Source organism: Ursus maritimus, unplaced genomic scaffold, assembly GCF_017311325.1.
Source record: "Ursus maritimus isolate PB19 unplaced genomic scaffold, ASM1731132v1 scaffold_9, whole genome shotgun sequence".
Lineage (NCBI taxonomy): Eukaryota > Metazoa > Chordata > Mammalia > Carnivora > Ursidae > Ursus > Ursus maritimus.
In genome coordinates, this window is record NW_024427107.1 from 52,704,305 (window position 1) to 52,722,202 (window position 17,898).

The 17,898-nt window shown below is 36.2% G+C and overlaps 1 protein-coding gene across 1 annotated transcript in view; it reads left to right on the forward strand.

Moving 5' to 3' along the window:
• Positions 1–17,898, forward strand: part of PKHD1L1 (PKHD1 like 1) — a 148,927-nt gene that overhangs the window by 100,825 nt on the left and 30,204 nt on the right. Inside the window, exons 59-63 of the mRNA XM_040626062.1 lie at positions 6,895–7,068; positions 11,415–11,518; positions 12,409–12,538; positions 13,297–13,418; positions 14,983–15,073. Of these exons, the coding sequence (XP_040481996.1) occupies positions 6,895–7,068; positions 11,415–11,518; positions 12,409–12,538; positions 13,297–13,418; positions 14,983–15,073 (621 nt within the window). The remainder of the gene's footprint in view (positions 1–6,894; positions 7,069–11,414; positions 11,519–12,408; positions 12,539–13,296; positions 13,419–14,982; positions 15,074–17,898) is intronic.

Below are 17,898 nucleotides of genomic sequence, written 5' to 3' on the forward strand. Positions count from 1 at the left end.
CATCAGAAACCCCTGCCCACAGCATGTCTCCTGACCAGAGAGGTCTGCAGGGTTTCAGTTCTAGTGGAAGTAGCATCAGATCTCATTTAACAAACAGACCAGAGCACACCTAGTTAAAACTCACCACACTCTGGCGAAGGACCAAACACTATCCACCACAGGCAAGGAGAAACTCTGCAGACAATTGCCTTAAGGATAGAGCAGCCAAAACGCAACAACAGAGTGTACACAACATACACTAGAGACATTGCATTAAGTGCCAGGGCCTGGACACTATATGACCTCTTCTTCATAAAGCCATTACTCCAGGGAGCAGGACACATAACAGGCTTTTCTAACACAGAGAAGAAGGCAGAGATGTAGACAAAATGGCAAGTTGGAGGAATTCATCCCACATGAAAGAATAAGATAAAGTCATGGCTAGAGATATAAGGGAAACATGTATAAATGATGTGCATGATGGGGAATTTAAAGCAGCAATCATAAGTATACTCACTGGGCTTGAGAAAAGAATGGAAGACTTCAGGGAGGCCCTTAAAAGATAAAATAGTAAAAAACAGATAAAATAGTTAAAAAACAATCAGTCAGAAATGAAAAATGTAAGAACTGAGATTCAAAACAGACTGGATGCTATGAACAAGGATGGAAGAAGTAGAAGAACAAATAACTGATATAGAAGATAGAATAATGGAAAACAATGAAGCTGAACAAAAGAGATAAAGAAGAATTATGGATCACAAGAATAGACTTAGGAAACTAAGTGACTCCATCAAATGTACTAACATTCGTATCATGAGTCCCAGAAGAAGAGAGAGAGAGAAAAGGGGGCAGAAAATTTATTTGGAGAAATCATAGCAGAAAACTTCCCAAATCTGGAGAAGGAAACAGATATCCAGATCCATGAGGCACAGAGAACTCCCATCAAAATCAACAAAAGCAGGCCAATACTAAGACATATTGTGGTTAAATTTGCAAAATATGTGATAAAGAAAAAAATTCTAAAAGCAGCAAGACCAAAGAAGTCCCTAACTTACAAGGGAGGACCCATTAAGCTAGCTGCAGATCTCTCAACAGAAACTTAGCAAGCCAGAGGGAGTGGCATGATATATTCAATGTGCTGAATGGGAAAAATCTGCAGGCAAGCGTACTCTATCCAGCAAGGCTGTCATCCAGAATAGACAGCGAAATAAAGCGTTTCCCAGACAAACAAAAACTAAAGGAGTTTGTGACCACTAAACCAGACCTGCAAGAAATAGTAAAGGGAACTCTTTGAGTGGAAAGGAAAGACCAAAAGTGTCAAAGATGAGAAAGGAACGTAAAAATCTCCAGAAACAATTACAAAACAAGAAGTAAAATGGCACTGAGTACATATCTATCAATAATTACTCTGAATGTAAATGGACTAAAAGCTCTAATCAAAAGACATAGGTTGTCAAAACGGATAAAAAAACAAGACCCATCTATATGCTGCCTGTAAGAGTTTCATTTTAGACCTAAAGACAACTGCAGATTGAAAGTGGGGGGAAGGAGAAATATTTATCATGCAAATTGAGGTCAAAAGAAAGCTGGAGTAGTGATACTTATATGGGCAAACTAGATTTTTAAAACAAAGACTGTAACAAGAGATGAAAAAGGGCACTATATCACAATAAAAGGGACTACCCAACACGAAGATATAACAACTGTAAATATTTATGCCCTGAACACAGGAGCACACAAATATATAAAACAATTAATAACGAACATAAAGGAACTCATTGATAATAATACAAGAATAGTAGGGGACTTTAATACCCACTTACAGCAATGGACAGGTCATCTAAGCAGAAAATCAACAAGGAAACAATGGCTTTGAATGACACACTAGACCAGATGGACTTAATAGACATATTCAGAGCATTTCATCCTAAAGCAGCAGAATACACATTATTTTCAAGTGCACACGGAACATTCACCAGAACAGATCACATACTGGGTCACAAATCAGGCCTCAACAAGTACAAAAAGATTGAGATCATACCATGCGTATTTTCTGACCACAAGACTACGAAACTTGAAGTCAGCGACAAGAAATATTTGGAAAGACCATAAATACATGGAGGTTAAGCAACATGCTACTAAACAATAAATAGATGAACTAGGAAATCAAAGAAGAAATTAAAAAATACATGGAAACAAATGAAAATGAAAATACAATGGTCCAAAACCTTTAGAATGCAGCAAAAGCAGCCGTAAGAAGGAAGTATATAGCAATACAGGCCTACGTCAAGGAGCAAGAAAAATCTCAAACAATCTGACCTTATACCTAACGAAGGTAGAAAAAGAACAAGAAACAAAGCCTAAACATGGAAGTGAGGAAATAATAAAGATTAGAGCAGAAATAGATGATATAGAAAGCAAAGAAAACAAAAAACCAAAAAAAAAACAATAGAACAGATCAATGAAACCAGGAGCTGGTGCTTTGAAAAAAATAATATATTTGATAAACTCCTAGCCAGACTTATAAAAAAGTAATGAGAAAGGACCCAAATAAATAAAATCACAAATAAGAGGGGAGAAATAACAACCAACACTACAGAAATACAAACAATTATAAGAAAATATTAGGAAAAACTATGCCAACAAATTGGACAAACTAGAAGAAATGGATGAATTCCTGGAAACTTGTAAACTACCAAAACTGAAACAGGCAGAAATAGAAAACTTGAATAGACCAATAACCAACAAAGAAATTGAATCAGTAATCACAAATCTCCCAACAAACAAAAGTTCAGGGGCAGATGGCATCAAAGGTGAATTTGACCAAACATTTAAAGAAGAATTAATACCTATTCTTCTCAAACTATTCCAAAAAATACAAATAGAAGGAAAACTTCCGAATTCATTCTATTAGGCCAGCCTTATTCTGATACCAAAACCAGACAGATTTTGCTAAAAAAAGAACTACAGGCCAATATCCCTGATGAACATGGATGTAAAAATTCTCAAATAATACTATCAAATTGAATCCAACAGTACATTAAAAGAATCATTCACCATAGTCAAGTGGGATTTATTGCTGGACTAGAAGAGTAATTCAGTATTCACAAATAAATCAATGTGATACACCACACCAATAAAAGAAAAGATAAGAACCATATGATCCTCTCAATAGATGCAGAAAAAACATTTGACAAAGAACAACGTCCATTCATGATAAAAGCCCCCAACAAACAGAGGGAACAACAATAAAGGACATATATGAAAAACTCACGGCTAATATCATCCTCAATGTGGAAAAACTGAGAGCTTTTTCTCTACAGTAAGGACAAAACAGGGATGTCCACTTTCACCACTGTTATTTAACATAGCCCTGGAAGTCCTAGCCACAGCAATTGGACAACAAAAAGAAATGAAAGGCATCCAAATTGGCAAGGAAGAAGTCAAATTCTCACTATTTGCAGATGACATGATAATCTATATAGAAGAGACAAAAGACTCCACCAAAAAATTGCTAGAACTGATACATGAATTCAGTAAAGTCACAGGATGCAAAATCAATGTACAGAAATCTGTCTAGGAGTAAACCTAACCAAAGAAGTAAAAGATCTGTACTCTGAAAACTATGAAACACTGATGAAAGAAATTGAAGATGACACAAAGAAATGGAAAAACATTCCATCCTCATGGAATGGAAGAACAGATATTGTTAAATATTTGTCTATACTACCCAAGGCAGTCCACACATTTAATGCAGTCCCTGTCAAAATACCATCAGCATTGTTCACAGAGCTAGAACAAATAATCCTAAATTTTGTATGGAATCACAAAAGACCCTGAATGCCAAAGCAGTCTTTAAAAAGAAAACCAAAGCTGTAAGCATCACAATTCCAGACTTCATGCTATTTTACAAAGCTGTAGTCATTAAGACAGTTATGGTGCTGGCACAAAAACAGACACATAGGTCAATGGAATAGAACAGAGAACCCAGAAATGGACCCTCAACTCTATGGTCAACTAATCTTCGACAGAACACGGAGGAATATCCAATGGAAAAAAGACAGTGTCTTCAACAAATAGTGTTGAGAAAATTGGACAGCCACATGCAGAAGAATGAAACTGGACCACTTTCTTACATCCTACACTGAAATAAACTCAAAATGGATGAAAGACCTTAAAGTGAGACAGGAATCCATCAAAATCCTGGAGAACACAGGCAGCAACCTCTTTGACTTTGGCCACAGTGACTTCTTGCTAGACACGTCTTCAAAGGCAAGGGAAACAAAAGCAAAAATGAACTATTGGGACTTCATCAAGATAAAAAGCTTTTGTACAGCAAAGGAAACAGTCAACAAAACTAAAAGGCAACCTACAGAATAGGAGAAGATATTTGCAAATGTCTTATCAGATAAAGGGCTAATATCCAAAATCTATAAAGAACTTAACAAACTCAACACCCAAAAAAAAAAAAAAGAATCCAGTCAAGAAATGGGCAGAAGACTGAACAGACATTTTCCCAAAGAAGACATATGGGTGGCCAACAGACACATGAAAAAATGCTCAACATCACTTGGCATCCTGAAATACAAATCAAAACCACAATGAGATAGCACAGCACACTGGTCAGAATGGCTAAAAGTAACAAGTCAGGAAACAACAGGTGTTGTCGAGGATGTAGAGAAAGGAGAACTCTCACACTGTTGGTAGGAATGCAAACTGGTGCAGCCACTCTGGAAAACAGTATGGAGGTTCTTCAAAAAATTAAAAATAGAGCTACCCTACGACCCAGCAATTGGACTATTAGGTATTTATCCAAAGGATATGAACATAGTGACTCAAAGGGACACATGCACCCCAATGTTTATAGCAGCAATGTCCACAATAGCCAAACTATTGAAAGAGCCCAGATGTCCATTAGCAGATGAATGGTTAAAGAAGATGTGGTGTATATATACACAATGCAATATTACTCAGCCATCAAAAAGAATGAAATCTTGCTATTTGCAACTACATGGACGGAACTAGAGGGTATTATGCTAAGCAAAATAAGTCAGAGAAAGATATATATCATATGATTTCACTCATATGTGGAATTTAAGAAACAAAACAGATTAACCTAGGGGGAGGGAAGGAAAAATAAGATGAAAACAGGAAGGGAGAAAAGCCATAAGAATCTCTTAACTATAGGAAACAAACTGAGGGCTGCTGGAGGGGAGATGGGGGGAGGATGTGGTAACGTGATGGACATTAAGGAGGGCACTAGATAATGAGCACTGGGTGTTATATGCAACTGATGAATCACTAAATTAGCTCTGAAACTAATTATACAATGTATGTTAATTAAATTTAATTAATTAAAATTAAAAAACAGTCCCTTCAAAAAATGGTGTTGGAAAACTGGACAGCAGCATGCAAAAGAATGAAACCAGACCACTTTCTTACACCATACACAAAAATAAATTCAAAGTGGATGGGCATCTGAGTGGTTCGGTTGACTGAGCATCTGACTCTTGATTTCAGCTCCAGTCATGAACTCAGGGTCATGAGACTGAGCCTCAGGTCAGCCTCCACGCTCAGTGGAGAGTCTGCTTCTTTCTCTTCTTCCTCTCCTCTGCCCCCCTCTCTCAAATAAATAAATCTTTAAAAACTAAACCTAAATTGGTGAAAGACCTAAACGTGAGATAGGAAACCATTAAAATCCTAGAGGAGAACACAGGCAACAACCTCTTTGACATTAGTCATAGCAACTTCTTACTAGACACGTCTCTAGAGGCAAGGAAAGAAAAGCAAAAATGAGCTATTGGGACTTCATCAAGATAAAAACCTTCTGCACAGTGAAGGAAACAATCAACAAAACTAAAAGGCAACCTTTGGAATGAGAAGATATTTGCAAATGACATATCTGATAAAGGGTTAGTATTCAAAATCTACAAAGAACTTATCAAACTTAACACCCAAAGAAGACATACAAATGGCCAACAGACACATGAAAAGATGGTCAACATCATTCATCATCAGGGAAATACAAATCAAAACTACGGGATACCACCTCACACTTGTCAGAGTGCCTACAATTAACAACACAGGGAACAACAGGTGTTGGTGATAATGTCTCCACATTAAGGGAACCCCCTTACACTGTTAGTGGGAATGCAAACTGGTGCAGCCTCTTTGGAAAACAGTATGGAAATTCCTCAAAAAGTTAAAAATAGAACTACCCCCATGATCCAGCAATTGCTCTACTAGGTATTTACCCAAAGGATTCAAAAATACTAATTCAAAGGGATACCTGCACCCCAAAGTTTATAACAGCATTATCAACAATAGCCGAATTATGGAAAGAGCCCAAATGTCAATCAGAAAGAATGAAATCTTGCCATTTGCAATGATGTGGATGGAGCTAGAGAGTATTATGCTAAGCGAAATAAGTCAATCAGAGAAAGATAGATACCATATGATTTCACTCATACATGGAATTTAAGAAACAAAACAAATGAACATGGAGGGGGGAAGACATGAAAACCAAAAAAAGACTCCTAACTATAGAGAACAACCTGATGGTTACCAGACGGGAGGCGGGCATGGGGATGGCTTAAATGCGTGATGGTAATTAAGGAGGGCACTTGTGATGAGCACTGGCTGTTGTATGTCAGTGATGAATCACTAAATTCTACACCCAAAACTAATATTACACTGTATGTTTTACTAACTGAAATTTAAGTAAAAACTTAGAAAGAAAAAAAAATAAAAATAAAAGATACAGTGATTTCGGTGTGCCATCTGTGTATGTTTAAGCATGCAAATCTAATTAATTCATGCATATTAGAAAGTTTTGTGGCCTGTAAATTGCAAAGGAACTAATACACATAGGTATTTTTCATCATTGGTAATAATCTAGCTGTCCTTCTGTTGCAGCTGAAAGATACCATGTTCCTGGAACAGGTCAGAGCTATACTTTAGCGGCTGATGTTGGGATACTGAGTAGGAACATCAAAATACTTGGTGAAGATTATCCAGGTTGGTTCAAGGAATCTTTTGGCGCACGTGTCCTGGTCAGCTCATTCACTCAGAATATGAGGACATTTAAAGGTTGGTACAAAGTTGAAATATAGCATGGTCTCTTCTATGTTTAGTCAATCCTTAAATAATTCACACTTCTTTCTAGGGTCACGTGTTTACAAAGTCAATGAGTACATTTTAAAGATCATACTGGCTTTATTCAATGATTCATCTATCAGACAGTATCCAATCTAGCAGATAAAAAGGAGCTTCAAAGAGCTGTGCAAAATGAAAGACTTTTATAGGCAGAAGAGAACAGAACACGGGAGGTATACTAGGCGAGAAAGCAAACTGGTGATTGCAAGGTTACTTCCCTTTAGGGGATGGCAGGGGCTAACAGGCACATTAGCTAACTAGCGCTGATCAGGCAATTCCTGCAGGACTGGTTTCAGATTCCATTTCTGGGAGAGGCACCGTAAGTTCAGTCTTGATTTGGTGGCATGGGTTGAGCACAGTCAACTCTCAATTTGGGCCAGTTGTCTTGTTTTTAACACAGAAAAATATTCCTTGAGAGGGATATGTAAGCTAACGTGCTACCCTCCAAAAGCAAATCTGTAACATTTTTCTACTCATTTTATCTTCACAGACAATAAGCATTATCACACTAAGAATGACCTTAGGTAACAGCTAACCCAGCCTCTCACCCAAACAGAACTTGTTTATAAAAAACACAATAGACCTGTTATTTTTGTTTGAAGGAAAATTTAAAACATATACCAAATTTGCAAACATAGAGAAATGTATAATGAATCCCAGCGTACCCATCACTAGTTACCACAATGATCAATTTTGGTCAATCTTGTTTCAACTGTATGACCACCCACTCTCTTTAAGCCCCTGGGCTATTTTGAAGCAACTACATGTATTTTTTTATTGAGATATAGTTGACATATAGCATTGTGTAAGTTTAAGGTATACACTGTATTTCTTTGGAAACATATATATATCGCAATATGGTTCCCACTATAGAGTCAGCTAACACCTCTATCATGTCACATAATTATTACATCTTTTTTGTGGCAAGAGCAATTAAGATCTGGTCTCTTAGCAACTTTGAAGTTTGTAATGCAGTATTGTTGACGGTAATCACTATGTTGTACATTAGATCTCCAAGTCTTATTTATCCACTAGTTGCAAGTTTGTACCCTTAAACATCTTCCTAATTCCCAGCCCCATCCCCACCACCACCCTAGCTCCTGGTAACCACCATTCTACTCTCTGCTTTTATGCATTCGGCTTCTTTAGATTCCACATGTAAGCATAGTAAGTATTTGTCTTTCTCTGATTTACCTCACTTAGCATAATGCCCTCAAAGTCGATCTATGTTGTAGCAAATAGTAAGAGTTCCTTCTTTTTACGGCTGACTAATATCCCATTGTTCATATATGCCTCATTTTCTTTATCGATTCATCCACTGGTGGACCCTTAGGTTGCTTCCGTATTTGGGTATTGTGAATGAAGCAATCACATATCATTTCATCTAAAAATATTTCAGTATGTAACTTTAAAAGACTTCTTTAAAAATATCTATAAGTATCAGACATAAGAATGTTAATAATAATTCCTTATCATCAAATGATTATTCATATTCCCCCAGTGCATTCCTTCCTTCCTACTTTCCATCCTTCTTTCCTTCCTATTGCTTGCATTCTCTTTGTTCAAAATTCTCTTTTTTCAAATCTCTTTGTACAAATAAGTAAGACTGTGCTGCAACTGGTTGTGAATCTTAAATGTCTGATTCATTTACCTTTCCTTATATTTTATTTATAAAAGAAGGTTGATCATCTCTTCTATAGTATTTCCAGCAGTCTGGAATTCAGTGGTTCATCCCTAGAATGTAAGTTGTTGCTGTGTCCTTTGTATTTTCTATCATAGCTAGTGTAGAACTAACAAATTGGTCATACTCAGACTCCATTTTTAGGCAAGAAATCGTCAGAGTTGATGGTGTATTTTTCCGTTAGTAGACATGTGATGTCTGATTATTTCTCCCTTTGTGAAGTTAGCAGCCGTTAATGATCATTGCTTGGACCTATTAAATCATGGAGGTTTAAAATGGTGGTATTTTAATTCTACCTTTCCCTCTAATTTGTAATCTAGGATATTTCTGTAGAGAGAAGCTTCCCAGTCAACCATTTCACTACCCTGAAAAATAGTTTATAAAGGAAATGTAGGGAAAATGCTTGATTCTTTCCTGTTACTAGTTTTTGAAATAGTGAGTTGGTTCCCAACCATTCTCCAAAAGTGACAGGCATTTTTATCATTTTGTTTGTTATTCATGTCATTATGAGCTCTGTGGATTTAAACATGTTATATGTTTTATCCATATATGGATTGTGATTGTTAATCTTATTGATGTTGGAAATGCCCAAATGCCATTGACAAATGAAAATGCCTCATCACTGACCTTCAGAGCATTTTCATGTTGATGCCTATGTCCTTTTTTTTTATTTTAAGATTTTATTTATTTATTTGACAGAGAGAAAGAGACAGCCAGCAAGAGAGGGAACACAAGCAGGGGGAGTGGGAGAGGAAGAAGCAGGCTCCCAGCGGAGCAGGGAGTCCAATGCAGAGCTCCATCCCAGGACTCTGGGATCACGCCCTGAGCTGAAGGCAGACGCTTAATGATTGAGCCACCCAGGCACCCCTGCCTATGTCCTTTTGACTTAGGTTTCATTAGCTTCTTCACTTTCTGACATGACAAACACATGTTTTTTTGGGTTTTGTTTTGTTTTTCTGAGCCTGGAAATAAGTCATTCCTCCAAGTAATGCTAGTTCTTTTTATTGGAAGCTGGTTTTGGATCCCACAGTCTGGGTACCAGGTAGCTTGTCATTTATTCTTGACTTGTAATGTTTTAGCCGGTCCTCATTTATAATTCTGCCTATTGCATTTTGCAACAGCTCTAATTTAGAAAACCTTTATATTGAGAAAGCAGCCATCCCACTATAGCTTCGACCTATTTGTCAACATGAGCTTAACTGATGTTGATAACAGTAATGGTGATCACGATATGCTATTCCAGGCACCGTACTAAGCATTTAACACATATTATCTCATTTCATCCTCATAGTGCTACGTATAAATATTGTCCCCTTTTAAAGATAGATAAATAGATTATTAGAGGGATCAAATCACTCTGACCTTGGGTACTAATCCACTTCAGATCCCATGACGGCCCTATCCCTATGACAACCTTTCCTTGCTTTTATACATTGTTTTGTGGTGTTAGTAAACATCTATGGCTTTTGCAGGCACAGATGGGCTGTAGTAACCATTTCTTCTCTGTCTTGATCTTATTATTATGTTCTCCTCCATATACCCAATTGCTGGCTCATGGATTTGAGACAGGCTTTTCCCTTCTCGAATAAAGGGAATGCATTTTATTAAATATCTTCTCCAAAGCATTTTGTTAAATATCAGTTTTTGGAACAAGCCAGTTTTTTTACCAGCCATGAATCTTTGTGCCTCCATTTTCTCCTATCAAATCTAAGAATAGTAGAAGTTCCTAACTCATAGGATGATGTATGAAAATTAAACCACAAATTGCCTTTTAAGCACTTAGTGCAGCACTTGGCACAGAGTACTCTCAGCATGGATTGCTCTTGCTGTTGTTACTAATCTGTGAAATTGCCTCCTGTCACCTCAGTGGTACTTATGACACACTGATGAGCAGATACTTGGTAATGCATATTCTGGAAAGGATTATGTAAAAATAATGCCATTCAAATCTCTTTAGAGCGTCAAAACTGAACTGTCAGGTAAATTTTATCTTGTACTTTATGTCATGCGTCCTCAACAGGAACAGTATCACTACCAAGGGGATGAAGATTGATTCTTGCAGGACAAAAAAATTAGTTTTTTAAAGATTTTATTTATTTATTTGAGAGAGAGAGAGGGTGCACACACACATGCATGAGAAGGGGGAGGGGCAAAGGGAGAGGGAGAAGCAGATTCCCCGTTGATCAGGCAGCCCAAAGCAGGCTCCATACCAGGACCTGAGGCCAAGGCAGACGCTTAACCAACTGAGCTGCCCAGGTGCCCCAGGACAGAAAAATTTACCTGAGCAATAGTTCGTGGTCCTCCAAAGAGCCACCGTACATTAACAGAGATATAGTATATCTGAGGCATTGAAATTCCATGGGGAGGGGAGGCTATTAGGAAAAAAAGTCTAGAAAGGCTCTTGTGGAGGGGGGCAGTGAAAAAAATTCAGAAACACTGATTAATTTGGATTAAAGGAGCAAAGAAAAATGAATGCGATTTCCATGAAAAAGTTGAAAGCAAATTTGCAATTTGGAAAATTACAGCTCATGTAGCTTTTCAAAAATTTTTATTCTGTTTCAAGAAAAAAAATGTAACTCTTCCCTCCCTACCCTGCCAGGAAATGCAAGGATAAGTAACGTGGAATTTTATCACAGTGGTCAAGAAGGCTTCAGGGATAGCACAGATCCAAGATACGCCGTAACATTTCTTAACTTAGGACAGGTTTGTACTTGAATTTTTGCATATATTCAAAATAAAATATTTTATTTCTGATTTTATTTTCATTTAACTTTACTAACAAGTCATATCTTAGAATTGCTGAGACGATGATCTAATAGAGCTTTCTTGGGTACATTTTCCATCAATTCTTTTACACTCATAGCAGCATCTGATCTACCCATTTCACACATTTATTTAAAGTCAGTTAAAAAAAAACAGAAAAAGGAGCACAGAGGTGAAAGAATTAAAGATCTGTGATATTATTTCATAACTCCATTTTATTTTGCAGTAATCAAAATTATTTACAAGTAGTTTCTATTGAACAAAGTGAGTATTGCTTACATTTCTCAAATGAAAAGCAAGTCTGTATACCCATGCCTCTGTCAAAAAGTGGGAAAATAGGTGGGCTTAGAAATCTGGTGATTGAAGAAAAAATGAGAGAGAACATACTTTTTATGGAAAAAAAATTATCTTGCGAGTTTGAGGTTACAATCCCAAACTTACTCATTGGCTAACAGACCATTGAATTGTAACCCCTGCCTAGAGTGTCAACTTTTATAATTAAAAAGTCCTTGCTAGTCATATAATAAACTATTCTGAAAAATAACTTTTCGTTCCTTAGTATTTTATAGGTAGTGGTAGAAATACAAATGCATAAAAAAGTACTTCAGAATTTTTTATCTGCATTTTTGCTTTATTTAATCATAAATTGAAGATATATGGAAATTTCCCAGGATTAAAAGATCTACAGGGAAATCATCTTCTTTCATGGAATGTGAATTGAGTATTTCATTTATCAAGATTTTTTCCTGAAAATCACCTACTTCAAATTTTTTCTTTAAATATATTTTAATTTTATTTTAAAATGTTCCCTGAATCCTGATGTTTTGTAGATTCAAGAACATGGCTCATCTTATATTCGAGGTTGTGCCTTTCACAATGGCTTTTCCCCAGCAATTGGTGTGTTTGGGACAGATGGATTGGACATAGATGACAACATCATTCACTTTACAGTGGGGGAAGGTAGTATAATAACGTTTTTGTCCAAATAATATGCTTTCTGAGACAATCTTATGTGAAGAGTCTAGAGCCATGCTGTCCAACTGATCTTTTTCAGAGAATAGAAGTGGCCTCTGTCTGTGCTAATATGGTAATTACTAAACCACATGTGGCCAATGAGCACTACTATGATTGAAGAACTGGATTTTTAATTTTAATTGTACTTAATTTAATTGTACTTACTTTACATTTAAGTAGTTACATGTGGCTATGGCTATCATATCAGACAGTACAACTAGAATTATTTATCAGACCATGATCTTGTGTGAATTATCAAATCACAAATAGTTTAAATTACTATGACTTTTTCACTATGACATTTAAAATACTCCTCACCTATCAATCAAAAAGGTCACTCACAAATAAAGGTTACTATTTTAGAAAATTGGACTTGATTTTAAGAGGCTATCCTTTCTTGAATATCTGTCCAAAGCATAATACAGACTCATTTAACGTATACAAAACTGATGTATGTGTTTGTTAAAGTTGGAGGTGGGGCCTCGTATGTGGAACCCACATATTTAACAGGTACCCCAGAAGAAAATAAAGCAGTTAGACTCTTAAGGAGGTAGAGTTCAAAGGGCAAACGCTAAAATTTAAGAGGTTGATTTGTCAGGCTCAAACCAGAAAAACTAATTTCGTGGAAACATGAAAGACATTCCCCGTAGTACTCATTATGAATCTGTATGTATTTGGGGGGGATTTTATTCATTTTTTTGCAGGTATAAGAATATGGGGGGATGCCAACCGAGTTCGAGGAAACTTGGTTATACTTTCAGTTTGGCCAGGAACCTATCAAAACAGAAAAGATTTAAGTTCAACTCTCTGGCACGCAGCAATTGAGGTAGGGTGATTTATAATTATATAAAATAATGACATAACTTTACAAGAGTATCCTAAATTATAATTCGTCATTTCTTTACCCCAGATTATAAATTCTGTAGAAACTCTAAGTCTCAAAATGTTATAAAAAACTGTTTCCTCCTTAGATAAAGATTGGTGAACTAATAAAATGAGCTAATGAAAGGACTGAATAAACGTTCGTAAGAGATGTTGTGAGCTCCCACAGCCATGGAATTTTTCTTCATGTCGATGTCCAGTGGTTTAAATAGTTCTCTTATTTCCTTGCTTCTCCAACGTTAATTATCACTTTCAAGTCCTGGTGCGGGGTATCTCTGCTGCTAATTGACTGAGTGCCTTGCACATATTACTACTTAACTCTAAATTTATTTCCCTTCATCATATGGAAAATTAGAATGATAGACTACAGAAGCTCTAAAATCCCTTTCGCATCTAAAATTCTCTGTTTATGTGAGGTTATTTACTCTTATCTGGTATTACTAATTGGACCCTTTTTGTTTCCCATGAATTTCTTCAATCACTGTAGGCCATCAGGTGTCGGATGAGATCGCAGGGAAGCAAACAGAAAGTACAGAAAAAGGGTTTGGAGGACATATGGCTCCTTCTTGTTTTTTGTGGTTTTTTTCTACTTACCTATGCCCTAGGAGCCAAAAGGAATTTTAAAAAATTGCTCTTTTGGAAGATGGGATAAGGATTGAGTTTTGCTTTTGTGCAGCTATTAATAATCACCTAAAAGTGAAACCGGAAAGCCTGGAACTTGGTATACATTTATGAGAATGTTCTATCCTATTTATACGTATGAGAATGTAATCCAATGTCAACTAAAAATCTTTAAAGTTTTCTCTATCTTTTGAAAGAAAAGGAACTTATTTTACTTTTATGAATTTCATTTAATTCTGTTCTCTTATTATAATATATAAAAATAAGGGTGCCTAATACATTAAATACTTGAGATTTTGACTTATTTTGCTGACACCAGAGGCAAGAATTAAATCTTCTGTGCTCTACACTTTTCATTTTTTGCCACCTTAACTGGGCTCATAAAGTAAAGTTGTTTAGTGACTACCTAACGCTTGTGTTCAATCAGTTTTTAATATAGCAGATTTTATTTAAACTAGTAATTGCTTCTGTTGAGTCTTATGGTCCATTATAATTGCCTTAGTATTTTTTTTAATAAATCAAATCGGTAACATAATATAACCAAAGAGTGATAAAATCCTACTAACCTTGCTGTAATATTGGAGTTTGGTCCATGGCTTATAATTTTGAATGACACCCAGTGGATTTTGTGACCGAAGTAAAAAAAAAAATCTCTTTAATGCAGTGTCCTAATACAATCTAAGGCATAGTGTCTAGTGATGATTTGACACCAAGAACCTAAGGTAAGTAGTTCATTTGTAATGTAAATTTGAATGGGTTGAATAATGAAATTAATTTTTCCTCTAAAGGGTAGTCATAATTAGTTTTCTTATATATGTTGTATACTTGCTCTCATGTACAGATGTGTAAGAGCCTGACCCATAGCATTTTTCTTATCACTGTACTAGATAAACAGAGGGACCAATACAGTCTTACAAAATAACGTCGTGGCTGGATTTGGAAGGGTGGGATACCGCATTGACGGTGAACCTTGCTCAAGTAAGTCTTTCGGCACTGAGTCACTAAAACTAGGAAATACTTTGTCCAAATTTGTTAGAAAGAAATAATTATTGTTTGTTCAATATGTAATATCTCCTCCTCCAGGATACTGAAAGAACTCAACAGGCTAAAATATTTGAAGATACCATTGAGTCTAAGGAAAAACAAATAGGCTTTTTAAAAAAGATTTTACTTATTAAAAAAAAAGAATTTATTTATTTGAGAGAGAGAGCTTGAGAACATGGGGGGTGGGCAGAAGGAGAAAGAGAAGCAGACTCTCCACTGAGCCAGGACCAGGGATCATGACCTGAGCTGAAGGCAGACGCTCAACCGATTGAGCCACCCAGGTGCCCTGAATGGGCTTTTAAAGATAATTTTACATGTTTATGATCCAAGAACTCTAGCAGCCACTTCAATTCTTGGAACAGTGAGTACCTCATCCCACTACCACTTTCATAAAAGCAACACTTTAGAGATACATGTCTATAGGGATATGACACTATTGCATGTTGCCTCTTGACAGGAATAAATGCTATTTGTGCATTTAAACCTGCAAGCATGAAAATGTCAAAGGATGTGAATAGATCGTTCTCAGACACATTTCTGTCTGTAGAGGAGTAAAACTCAAAAAGTAACTGAACAACTACTCTGTTGGCAAGGCTAGGGAAACTAAAACATTTACCCATTGCTGGTTGAATGACAAAGCAACATAACCCCTAGAGGGGATTAGGGCAACGGCTGCCAAAATTATAAGAACATTTGCTTTTAGCTCAACATTTCCACTTCTATTTAACATTTGCCTCTGTAACACTTACAAAATGATTTGTGAACAAGGTGTTTCATCACAACATTGTGTGTGCTAGCAGGAAACTGAAAGCTGCCTTGGGTCCAATACAGTGGACTAGTTATGTAAAGCCAGACATTGGAGCACTAGGCCCCTCTCAAATGAGGGAAGAAGATACATATCGATGTACTGATACAGAGAGAGAAGTCGCAGGATATTCTTAAGTGATAAATGGAGATTGCAGAACTATATAATATAATATATATATATATATATATATAATGTGTGTGTGTGTGCGCGCACATGTGTATAAAACGGTTTTATTTACGGTATGTTTTGTGGAGGAAAGGAGAGAAATAGGAATATTTATGGTTAAATGTATAATAAAGCAACACAAAGTGTAAAAACAAAAAACCGAAACAGGTGAGTAGCAACAGGGTGACTGGTGACTTATTATTGGATAACTTTTTATAACCTCTTGGTTTTCCAGCTAGGTAAATGAATTATCAGATCAAAATAAAATAAGTAATAGAGCTGCAGGTCTTACCTCTTGAGGGTCTTAAAGGAAATGAGATTTTCTCTGAAAACCTTACATCCCTTGTACAGCTGATTTTTCCTATCTCAGTGTAGTTATTTTTAAGATTCTTTGAATCAGCATTTTTTTTTCGGTAAATTCAAAAATTATTGGGTTTAAGCTAATTTTATTCTTGTGTAAAATACATTTTGAAGGAATAAAACAAATGTCAACAAATTTAACTGATTCCTTGATATATGCTGTTATTAAATATTTTAGTTCCCAACAGCTGAAAGGTTTTCTTTGACTAAAATTTTAAAATATGTAATTTTTCTGCAACTTGTTTGAAGTGTTGTCCTGGATTTTTTTAAGTTAAAATATGACCCATGAACATGAATATTTACTAATATGTATATTTCACTGACTATACTGATATTTCTAAATAATTGAGAGTGTTTACAAGGAGGTTTGGGATTTAGAGAAATTGAAATAAGAGACATCACTGAGGAATTGAGGGTTTAATTTCCTGGAATGGGATACCAACCTATCCAGTCATCCTCCCAGGCAAGTGGGAGGCTGGGAGCTGCAGTATGGGAGGCCCGGAAGGGAACCGTGACCCACACTGGGTCCCAGGGGCAACACTATGTGGAACCAAGGGAGAGATATGTGAACAGCTTCTTATGGAGAAAACAAAACAGAATCCAGGCAGTTGACCAGTAAAATTTCAATCCCAATGTATTAGGAATAAAAGAAAATCAATAGAGGATAAGAAGGATTCAGATACCAGGAGACTTGGTCAAGAGAGCTGGCACTAAGTAAACTGTAGGGGGTGATGCTGCTCTTTATAGGGAGTCCTCCAATGTGTGCATGGTTAGGAGGGAATTATTAAGAGTGCTGATCTGATTTGGACGTAAGTAAAGTTTCATAAAAAATCCACTTCCGGTTTCCTCTATATTAATAATGAGTATAGCTTCCATTTATTGAGGCACTTTATGTGGGTTATTTCATTGCATTTTGAGACTACTTTAAATTAGGAATTAAAACGTTTTATATTTGAGGAAACTGAGGTCTAAAAGGTTAAACAATGTTCCAAGATCATACATACATTAATTCAAGAGATAGTTAAAAGAATGCCTATCTCTGCATTACCTTCTAGGCCCTAGGAATATGGTGGTGAATGAGGTAGACACAGTGTCTTCTCTCATGAAGCTTACATCCTAATAGGAGAGAGGAGATGGATATATATAGTTCACGAATAAGTAATAATAAAATTTCAAATATGAAAATAATTTTATTGCTTTGTGAAGGAACTGAGGTGCTACTTTGAATCAGGTAGTCAGAGAAGGCCTTGTAAGGAGGTGACACTTAACTTGAAAATGGATGACAGGAAGGAACCAGCAACAAAAATGTGTGCAGGGGAAGCATTTTATAAACAGCAAGTGGTATCATTGTGTTTCAGGATTAGCCTTCTTTGAATCCAAACTTCATGCACTTTCTCATGAAATTTGTGTTTAATCAGATATAGTA